The sequence below is a fragment of the Arvicola amphibius genome, chromosome 8 (genome assembly GCF_903992535.2).
Source record: "Arvicola amphibius chromosome 8, mArvAmp1.2, whole genome shotgun sequence".
Taxonomy (NCBI): Eukaryota; Metazoa; Chordata; class Mammalia; order Rodentia; family Cricetidae; genus Arvicola; species Arvicola amphibius.
This window is the reverse complement of record NC_052054.1, coordinates 14,357,373-14,369,171: the sequence shown is the minus strand read 5'-3', so window position 1 is coordinate 14,369,171 and position 11,799 is coordinate 14,357,373. Positions and strand designations below refer to the sequence as shown.

Genomic DNA, 11,799 nt, shown 5'->3' with positions numbered 1-11,799 from the left:
TTATACACAGAAATAACTATTGACTAGCTGAGGGGATTCATTGATGCTACAGTTTGAGCTGTTTCCTGAGGGTTGGGAGACTTGTCTCCTGTGTGGTGATATTGAGAGGTACTGACTTATTCAAAGGCAGATCCTTGAAGGAACCACTGGGGGAGATGCATTGGGAAGGAGCTGCTGAGTCTTAGGGTTTCCATGCCTGCAAGCCCAGTACCTTGCTTTTCTCCATGGCTTCTTCTCTCATCGTGCTACTTCTCCTTTTTCATGCCTGCCATAATGTCACCCATCATGACATGAAGCTAAGGAACCCTTCCTAAAGCTGCCACATGTCACTCCGACTTTCAGCTTTCAAAACTGTGTTCTTTATATATTGCAGTGTCTTGGTTATTTTGTTATACCAATGGAAAAGAGATTGACGTAATTATTAAGATAAAGCCTAATGATCAATCTAGACACAAAGGCAGGTTCACTTCTCCCTGCTGTGTCTAATAGGACATAGAACAGTTCCCTGCTCAGGTAAAAACAAAGGAACATTTTCCTGAGCTCCTTTTATATCCACACATATCTCCACTGTGGGATGTCTACATTTCAGATTGATTGCTTTGGCATTTCTTTGGGGTGGAGGATTCATATATGACAGGGTTGAGTGGGAGAAACAGAATTTTCTCTTAAAATATGAATGTGGGGAGCCACACTTCTGCTGAGTCAAGGATCAACCAAAGGGTATGGTAAAGAGGGCATTATGAACATCTGTCACCCTGTCCCTCTTTCATGTCACAGCAAGCAAACATGTAATGCACTACCTGGAAATACAGTATAATGGTCCACATCAGCCCAAGAACAATTGAGGGTCGGCCATCAGCAATGTCAGTAGCATTAATGTTGACTAACTTAATCTGTTTGAAAAGAAAATGGGGTTAGTAATTCACCCGAATATCGTGACTCATTGAATTATGCAATGATTAGGATGTTGGTAGATAACAATAGTATTTGGTCATGCCTGTGTAATAGCACAAAAAGAATAATGCAGGCAATAGAGACAAATGGGCAAATGGGTTTATGAAAGTTTTGGGGCATTTGTTGAGCGTAGAAACTGAAAACAACTGGAAAGTGGAACTCAAATTTTTATTTTATTTAAAGTTTAAAAAAATACAACATAACACCATGCAGGGAACTGCCAACAAAAAAGTCAAACAAAAATGCAGCTACTCTTTATATTTGGAATTTGACTAAAACAAAAGAAAGCAGGGCAGGCAGCATTAAAAGAAGCACTTGCTTTGATGGTTTTTTACCAAATAACATAAAATTTTAGGTTCTCTTTCACCTATAAAAATCAGCAGCTGAAAAGTCTAAAAGTTGTACTAACCGGTGATCCTCTGTACATGGACTGACGTGGAAAACAAAGGAGAAGTTGATGTGCATAAATAATAAACAGATGATGTGCATAAATAATAAACAGACTACAGCTGTGCTAAGTTGTCCGCTGGAGCAAATGGTAGACCAGTTAGAGCAGAGACTCGGAACAGAACGAAGGAAGGCCGGGTAACCTCAGGACGGACCGATATTATAGGAACCGTGGGGTGAAAATAGAGAGGTTTCCCAGAAGAGGTCAGTCTGCTACTCATAATTGTTCCTAATTGCCTGCTGGGATGCTTTCTCTACTATTCAAAGTTCCTAAGCAGTGACATGAACTTAGAGGGCCAGTCCCTATGCCAGTCTCCAAGCAAGCAAAAGATGTTGCTCATCACCCTTCCCACCTTCCCTACCAAAGATGGGAAAGGGCCATCAACAGCATCTTGAGACTTCATGCTCAGTAACTCTCAGCCAAGTCCCCAACAAGTAGATCACTAATACAGTTCAGACATTTTTAAATGGTTTTCTTTAGTGACAGTTTGTCAGAGATTGAATTGGGGTTCTTTCTAGGCTCAGTCAATACAATACTTAATACATGATCCCTGTGCTTTTTTAACTGTAGGGTTTTTTTAAGATGTAGGATTATTCTATGAAACCAGATATTGGCAAAGGATACCTTCTCTTTATAAACTATGCCTTCTATAAATTAAGTCATTAAAGTTTTCACTGAGATATTAACTAGAGGAAAGTTGTTCTTTTGTTGGATTAATAAATATTTCCTAGAAAGTAACTAGGTTTTATTGCCAGAGAACTGGCAGTATGGGCAGGGGATATCCCGAGAGTCTCTTCTATCCTGTTCATTTCATGTCCTGTGGAAAACCCAATGAGAGTCAGAGAGAAGAAAATCGCTTTGACCCAAGATAAGAACGATCTCAATATGGTCCCAGCATTGCACAGAGGCTGCAGTTGACATCCTGGTACCTGGGGCTTTCCAGGGCATTGAAGTCCCAAGATCCATTGCATCACTAACTCCCCAGAATGTTAGTTGGTGCTACAATAGATACAAGCTAAGCTTGTCTCAAGTTCCCAAGTCCTAGAAAACATTCAGTTTGACATTTTTGGGGAAGTAATTCAAATAGCCTGGTTTCTAGACATTCGTGGATATCCACTTATAATATAATATCCACTCGTTTGGATATTGCTCCACACAGACATTCCATGTTCACACAAATGAGATAGGGCTAAATCTGAGAGATACAGCCTGTCAGGAGGGAAGTGTGGCAGTAAGTAATGAACGCATGCATGCTTAGCTTCCACTTAGGGGTCTACCTGGAAATGCACCTTCAGTGCCATGCAAGAGCTTTTACACACAGTTATATATTGCATCACTATTTCTATCTGAAAACTAATCAAAACTGAGAATGGCTTATAAATTATGTCATACCCAGGCATAGGATTGTTATGTAAGCATAAAAATTGAACAAGGACATCTATATAAATAGATTTGGGGCAATTTCTTAAATACACCTCTAAATAGCAAAGCAAAGTATACCTACAGCATTTTACCTTCATGTAAGAAAGGAAGAGGTATACAAACACACACCTCACTTGTGAGAAGACATACAGAAAGGACGTCAGAAACCAGAGACTGGTTACCTGAAGGCTGGAAATAAGGGAAGTGAAAATGGAAGCATGGTGGGAGGTGCAGAGAGAATTTGCAGTATTATTAAACTTTTAGTCTAAGAATAATGATGATGACTACCTTCTCCCAATAAACAAGGAACTACAGGCAACCAGTGTGTGTGTGTATGTGTGTGTGTGTGTGTGTGTGTGTGATGCAAAATGAAGATAAACAGTAACAAATGAATAGGAGTATTTTATCTATAAAAAATGTAAATACAATTCAGTGGATCCAGAAGAATAGAACTAACCTAGGCCAAAAGGAAAATAGTTTTTTGATGGATACAATTATGTTACTGCTCTCTAGTTCCTCAATATAGTCATACTGGCACATGAATTAGCAATTCTAAAACTATTTTGAATTTAGAGTAGAGTGGAAAGGAGAGAATAATACATTGTTGATGAAATCTCGGTTTCTCATTATCAGAGAGAGCTGAAACAAATGAGCAGAAAAGGTCAGAGGAAACAGTTTGTACGGGTCTGGAATCAGGGCGAACTAGTAGTTTATACTCACACACACACAAACATACACACACACAAACATACACACACAAAGACAAGCAGACACAGAAAAAGATACACATGCATACACAGGGGTACCTATTTCTCTCTCTCTCTCTCTCTCTCTCTCTCTCTCTCTTTGTGTGTGTATGTTTGTGTGTGTGTATGTGTGTGTGTATGTATGTATTGTGAAGAGAAAGCAATAGATAGATAGATAGATAGATAGATAGATAGATAGACAGACAGACAGACATATAGATTTATAGATAGAAAGGGAAAGAATGAGGGAGGGAGAGGTGTAGATAGGTGTACAAACATAGATTAGAAAACACACATATTTCCTAGAGTCATTTCTCAAAAGAGCCTAGTTTCAACAACATTCTAACAGCCACACACAGATATAACACACAGATTTGGCTCCTAGAGGCCTTTCTCTAATGACAAGAAGCACACACAGATCTAGCACACAGATCTATCTCATACAGACCATTCACAAATGAAAAGAAAAAGACCTTCTCAGAAGAGTTGTCAATTTCAGACCCATGGAACAGAGAATATGAACTAAGCCTGAGCATGTGTGACCACATGATACAGAAGAGATGAGGCCAGGTCTATAGGATGCAGATGCACCCTCAACAGGCAAGCAAGAGAAGCAAAACAACACAGCACAGCAGCTACAATGAAATATAACTAGGAAATAAAACAAACAGATAGCATTGATACCAAAAGAAATTAGTTAAACCAATAGTTCATTTCTATTTAGAATAGTTTCAGAATGTATATGCAATAAGAAGAACCTAAAGTCACCAGGGGGCAAGTGGAGCAATAACCATTAGAAAGCAATAGATGTTAATTTTTGAGAACTAGATACTAACAGGGTCTGAATTATTTTTCTTAAATTACTTCTCAACTGTAAGGGAAAAATAGCCACATCACCATCTGAAAGCATCCAGATGTACTGGGGTTTGAATGTGTCACTGACTTTATATGTAAAAATATAATCCTTAACATCAGTCACTAGTATTTGCTGAATTAGACTTTGGTGGGCTACTAGGGCCAGATGAGGGCATTATGGTGAGGCTTCCCATGGCAGGAAGGAAAAGGGGCCTGAGCTGACACGGGGTTACTCTATCTCAGTATGTGAGAATCCAACATCACTTGGTGATACAGCCAGAAGGCAGATGCTTACATCAAGCTCTTGGGTACTCTAGCTTCCAGAACTCTGAGAGAGTGATGTTCTGGTTTGACAAGTCATGCGATCTTAAGTATTTTGTGATAGCCACAGCAAATAGACTAGGAGGCCACCTTATCAACTGATGGACATTCACATCATCAGGATTACAATAGGAGATGCTTAGGTCCATCTGCATGATATACTGGGAACGATGTAATTGTGCTTTCTTGGGATTCTTGCCAGCAATGTGGAACTACAATCTAATCACAAGAACACACTACATAAGACCAAACTGAGAGTTTCCAAAACTAGCTAACTAACAGTATTAAAAGTGCCAAAGGTCACAAAAGGCTAGGGGTGCATGGAGACTTGCTGTAGATTGGGGGACAATGAGATTTGCTTTATGGTGTTAGATTGAATCCTGGGGCAACAGCACATAGACCGCTGTCTATGCATGTGTTAATATGTCAGACTGGCCTTAATTTTTCTTCTTTTGATAACAGTTCCATCATTACATATGTTCTTACCATGGAGGGAGTCGGGTGAAGTACATCTTTTGTATCTTTTCTGTACATCTAAATTATTTTACTTCACTGCTGCTTGTCCGTGTTGCACAGACAGTAGCATGAATGCCAGCTTGCCCAGACTCTTCTTTCAGTGTTGCTGGCCATTACGTTCCTTACCTTCCTTCCTTCGAGGAACTTGAGTGCCGTGCCGATGTTAGCCACTGCATGGATGCGCTTTACTCGGCGTCCTTGTTCACAAGGCTGGGGAACGAAAGGCATGGCTGTAACAGCATATAAGCTCATTGAAAGGTCTAAAATCCTACTCCAATATGTCAAAATGCACCCTGAAGAAACTGGGAGAGCAACTGCCATGACGCCACCTCAGTGAAGTGAGCAAGCGTGCAAAGGCATGTTATCTCAGCAGTACTGGGGAGACACATGCAATTCTCAATAGAGGTTCAATCGCAGAAGATCTGTAGTATGTTTTCCCGGATGATTTCCAAGAATTAAAGCTCAAGAAATTCTCATGCTGTCTGAGACAGTCACGCCTACATGGCAAGAAATATTTATATAAAAAGTACTTTCAGCCACTCATCCCCCCTCTTTCTTTAGCTATAAGGACATACAAGGATGTTGACAATTACTAGTGATCTTTCTTGAGTTGAACGACCAAAACTTTGAAGCAAATGAACCAAGAGTAAAACTCGGATTATGAGAATTAAAATGCTTATCTTCTTTTTCTTTGCAAGTGTCTGCTCCACATGGTTTATGTTTATGTAATGAAATTCACTATGCTTGTTGTCTGTCATATTTAGCATGAATATCCAAAGCAATTTCAGAGAGGTGAATGCTGTGAGCCCCGTTTTTGTGAATTGGGACCACAAACATTGATGAGGTGCAGTTGTTTTATTCAAGGTTCTGATAATGCGAAAGGCCTCAATGAACCCAGTGCTCTAAATAATAGCCCAGGAAATTCAAAATCATGTGGTATAGTTTCACAAAGGTGATAATTTTAGATTGCAATTTTTAAGAATATTTAAAAATAGAAGACATTTTTCTGTTTTTTATTGCGGTTCTTCCCTAAGAACTTATTTCTGCCGATACATACATTTTATGTATTGTCTCATTATGGCTCTATGCACAGAACACTGGCTTGGGTTATTTCATTAACTATGCATTACCACGACAAAAGCATTTGAGAGTACACCAGCTAAGACAGTCAAGACTCAGAGTACCAGTGCCATATTCTTTCAACCCACCTATATCCATTCTTATTTCCTGTCTTCCCACACCCTTGGCAAACAATTTAAGACCCAGCCCAACACATGCCTGTCTTTACAGTTTAAATGCATTTCTATGGAGTCCTCAATGTTCTTATTTTAAGCCGCGCACAACAGCTCAATCTGTCATCTTAGTTCCCTGTTGCCTAATGTGGGAAGGAGGGTTGCTATGAGTTCAAGGCCAGCCTAGACTAAAGATTGAAGTCATAAATTAAAAAAAAGAAAAAAATCATTAAAACTATTTGAGCTGTTGTCTGTATTCAAAGTATCTCTACAATAGTCACTTGAGCCTTTTCTACACATCAATTTATTGACAATATTCACCTGAACTGCTTCGGTACAGGGCTCTCGTTCATAGTCAGCCATGTATTCAGGGTCTTGTTTACACTCCCTGATAGAAGCTGGATCATTTCCAGGACATTGCTGGCTAATAAATCTCATATTTCTCAGCTTTTGTACAAGCGCAATTTCCCTCAGGCGTACTTTCCGAAGAATTGCTGAGTCAGGGGCAAAATGATTTCCAATGTTTAATGCTACACTTTTTCAGAGGGTAGTTAGTGCTCTGCTCACTGTTTGCGACAGCGAACCACAAAGACAAAGATAATTTTGTCCGTGTAAGTTCCCTTCAACACTTGATTTGACAGATGGCTTTTCTATTTTTTAAATTCAGCATATGTTCAGCAGAACATCCCACTCCGGTGCCCATCTGTATATCCCTGACCAACCAGCATTGGCATAAACTTCTCTCTCTGACCTGTGGATTTCTTTTGTGAAATTCTTTTCCATATTTCTTGCCCAAGTCTCTCCTTTGAGCCACTGCTAGCTTGTTGCTTGGCGCATGTACTTTGCCTACCCTTTCTTCAGCGCTCTTCTAGACCTCTCCCAGAGCGACTGTGTCTGTCTTAGGTGAGACACGTTTGCCACTTTCTCCTGTTTTCATTTTATAAGTTCTTAATTTAATTCTAATCTAGTTAAATGAAGAAATTTTTCATATCCAGAGTTTTTTGTCATGCACTACTTTTTAAACTCTATTTTCTAAAAGATATTCATTTAGATCTTCCTTAAGTGTGACAAGACTTAGGTACTGAAAGGACACAGAGACAAGCTGTCCATATGTTTAGGATCTATAGAACAATTTCATTTTTTAAATTTTTTTTAAAAATCGAAGTTGTTTCTTCATTCTATTTATTAAAAAAAATTCCTACTTTCTCCTATATCTGACGTGGAGCCCTAAGTTATATTGTATAGTTTCATTATGCTTTCTATTTCTCAACTTTATTAAATTTATCAATATGAATACCCTATATCAATACCACACATTCTAATTATATCTAAAAATACATTGTCTGATACCTAGCGAGCAAATTTGTTCTGCCTTTCTTCTTCAGATGTGTATTGGCTCAGTAAAAAGGAGATAAACGCCTGTTATATTATTTTGACTCATATTTGCATCTGATTTTCGGTCAATAATGGATTCTAGCTAGTATCTATTCTCACTACGAGGCTGTGAGCTCTCTGGGGACGCTGGCCTTATTTCACTCTTCCAGAGGCATAAGAGAGCATCGTATGCAGACTGCAGATCTGAGAAAGGTTATCTTGTCAGTAGGCAATGCAGCCTGAGGAACTGAGGTCAGCTCAGTGATTAACAGCCCTGGGATGAAAACGAGGGGCTGTTGATGCTCAGGCTTTCCCAAGTACCTGCTGGTCATGTCTGAGTGGATTAGCAGGCTCCCCTGAATGCAAATTGCTGAAGAGTCTTCCAAAAAGCAGGTCAACAAAGCAGATTTTAAGGGCCTTCTTCAAGTTGTTGGTATGTGTCCATGGTGTTGCTATTGGTTTTTTTGTTTGTTTGTTTTATGTTTGGGGGTTTGCTGTTTTTGTTTTTGTTTTCTGTTTCCCACATGGCAAATGTTCACATTCTTTAAATGTCCCACATTTAAAGATACTCAACTAAATAGAGGGATCCAAGAACAATAATTGAACATATTTAAAATTCCCTTAAATAAAATCGAAGCCAAGGGAGCCACAGCAGGTCATTAAAGGGACTAAGAAAATGGAGTCCTCTCCCTGAGATGCTGGCAAAACAGCCTGCTAAGCCATTTGGCCACATTTCCTGAATGCTGATCAGAGCCAATGTCCTGGGCTGCACTTCTGAGATGCTCAGGGCATTGCTTGCTACAAAACTACCCTTGCCCTGGGATAATTATAGAATTCCCCACTGTGCTGACGCTTCTAAGGACAATACTTTGTTCACATTCTTGCTTTGAAAGGCTGAGAAAAATGCCCAGGGCCTTCATTCCTTTGCACCATGTTCTTCCTCTCTGCAGAATCCTGGACCACAGCACAAACACACACACACGTGCAAAACCAAAATCACTTGTTGATAATCTCAAAGTAACTTCAGTTTATGTGGCTGAGAATTTTAAATATCAATAAACAATCAAAAGGTCGGGTTAGAAGATGCCCTTCCAACCTAGTTTCCCTCTCTGCCAGCCGAAGCTATGAAAACTTTCCTTCTCGTTACGGTCCTGTAATCCTAACTATACATGGATGGTAGGACATTTAAACAGAGAACTGTGTTATCAAAAGTCCACTTCTCCTTTTCTAGAATAAGTTAACCCAGAATTTAGATGCCCACCAAAAATGAGATAGCTGATCGGTTAAATACAGTGGCAAAGTTAGATCTGATACTTAGAATGACAATTGTACTCTCCCAACACGTATACAAGGCTCCTTCAATCTTGATGTAAATTCAGGAGGATTTGGGTTCGGAAGCCATCAGTGCTTTTGGTCTGATATCCTCACATGGTGGCACTCCTTCATATGCTGACATATAATTTAGCTCATTTACATGCCGACATGCTCTGAACTGGCTGTTCACATGTGGTCTGTTGGGGTCCTTCCACAGCAGAGCATAGACAAGCAGTGGGGCACATGTGGTTGACTGGGAGGCGTTTCCTGTAGCTAAGAAAGAAGGACGACTTGGGAGTGTGACTGAGAAGGAGGGATGCTAATTAAAGGTATGTGACGGGAACTTCCTGCTGAGGACAACTGGTGGTAGGTGCCCCTAGGGACTTTACAAAGATGCTTCTGAGACCTCTGTACATGTCTCAGAAACGTAAAACTTTAAGTGTCATGCAACCATCCCTGGGCTCTGATCCTCACTACATAAAAATCCTGAGGGTTTTTTTTTTTTTTTTGCGACCTAAATTCTCTTACATTTCAGACTAATGGACGACCTTTGTGGCTCTGATCAGGCCTGAGGCAGCAATCCGGAGCAGTGTTGTCAAAGGATGCACAGAGATGCCTCCCATCACCCGAAGCAGCAATCAGAGGTGGACCAAGATGCTGGACACCTGTTCCGCAAGCATCTGCTGCCTTGCGAGTTGCACTAGAATGGTTTGCACTGAATTCACACTGGCTCGTGGTTTTGAACAAACTCTTACAATGTACTGTGTTCAGGGGAAGAGTGAGAACTCGATAATCTCTGTGGTCATGATGAAAAAGATACAGAGCTAAACTCGAGGGGTCCCAGGCCCTTGGGTCTGTGGAAGGAACATAACACAGCTTGTTCTGGGCACAGTCTGTCCTGTCCTTGAGGAGGCAGAACCCAGAGTTAGGTCTTCACTGCTGCTGTGAACCTCCCGTGCCAGCTTGTTTTATTGGTTGTCCCATTTTCATTTTTCTAGAATGAACTCTGGAGCCCACACAAAAGCAGAGCCCCTTCACTTAGACATCATGCTAACTTAAGGAGAGACGGTTCCAGGGAGATTTCGAGCCCCCAAGCCTCTTAGGGGAGATTGGAGTGACCCAAATGCCTAAGTGATGACTCCTGCCCAGTCATCTTTAGGTGCCAAGTGTAAACCTTGGATTTTGCCTCTACAAAGGACAACTTTCATCTGAAATGTGGCACATCCCAAGAACTTTGGTGTTCCCTGCATTATCTGTGTGAGAGTTGTCAATTTAGACAGCATTAGCGGAGTGCCATGACAGATGTCCATGCTGTAGTCTCAGCTACCCCTAGACTCTGTGCCGCAGATCACATGCACATCAGCTAAAAGTCAGTCCGGTCAGTGCACTGAGGCCTCATTGCCCCTCCTCCATCCACGAAGCTACAGTTACTGACATTTGATTTTTCTCACAAGTACTAGGCTTTAACAAAAAGATTCTAATAAGAGAAATGGAAGTACTATCAATCCAAGACTTCTTATCTAGGTTATGACAGGACATTTTGAAATTATTTCCTGAACTCTGTTTCCCAGTTATAGCAAGAATTTATTTATACTTTATGTCTGCAAGCTACTTACGGTTATATTCTGATATGGAATAATAAATATTTCATTTATTTATTTTTTATTGTTTTTATTGAGAAATATATTTTTCTCTGCTCCTTTCCTTCCTTCCTCCTCCCCTTCTACCTCCCCCCCAAGGTCTCCATACTCCCAATTTACTCAGGAGATCTTGTATTTTTTTTATTTCCCATGCAGATTAGATCCATGTATGCCTCTCTTAGGGTCCTCTTTGTTGTCTAGGTTCTCTGGGGTTGTGAATTGTAGGCTGGTTTTTCTTTGCTTTATATCTAAAAGCCACTTATGAGTGAGTACATATTATGAAAAATGCAGTAATATAATGAAAATATACTTCCCTGCTCACTGCCAATGTTGCTGGCACTCTGTGGGTTTTATGGGACATAAAAATGTTTCTCTGAGCATTCGGTTCTTGTTACAAGTGATTGATCATAGAGGAGGTCAGCCAGAACATGGCAGGTGCCATATTGCTTTCAAACTTAGTTTCCAGCAGACAGCTATATAAATACTAAGAGAGAAACCTTTCACATAGGACACAGATGCGGTCGTGGTTAGCTTTTTGTCACTTTGCCACAAACTGGAGTGAGCTGGGAAGAGGGAACCTCCATTAGATCGTCCTGGAGGCATCAGCAGGGCATTTTCTTGATTAATGATTGATATGGGAAGACCCAGCTCACTGTCAGGTGAACCTGGATTATATCAGAAAACAAGCCGAGCAAGCTGTGGAAAGCAGGCCAATAAGCGGCAGCCCACCATGGCCACTGCTTCTGTCCCTGCCTCCAAGTTCCTGCCTGAAGTTCCTACCCTGACCTTGCTTCAGTGATGGACTATGACTGAGAGTTTTAAGATCAAATTAACCCTTTCCTCCTTTAAGTGATTTTTATCAGAGTTTCATCATAGCCATAGAAAGCAAAAGAGGACAAATACTTAAAGCGAAGCAGTTGTTGGTTTGTAATTTGTAACCCAGGTGTTCTCTCTGATACCTTCGAGATGCACTGTCC

The 11,799-nt window shown here is 40.5% G+C and overlaps 1 protein-coding gene across 1 annotated transcript in view; it reads right to left on the bottom strand.

Moving 5' to 3' along the window:
• Syne1 (spectrin repeat containing nuclear envelope protein 1) overlaps positions 1 to 11,799 on the bottom strand; it is a 467,607-nt gene that overhangs the window by 353,255 nt on the left and 102,553 nt on the right. The window contains exons 5-6 of the mRNA XM_042055521.1: positions 5,389 to 5,472; positions 801 to 893 (exon numbers count right to left, since the gene is read on the bottom strand). Coding sequence (XP_041911455.1) covers positions 801 to 893; positions 5,389 to 5,472 — 177 coding nt within the window. The remainder of the gene's footprint in view (positions 1 to 800; positions 894 to 5,388; positions 5,473 to 11,799) is intronic.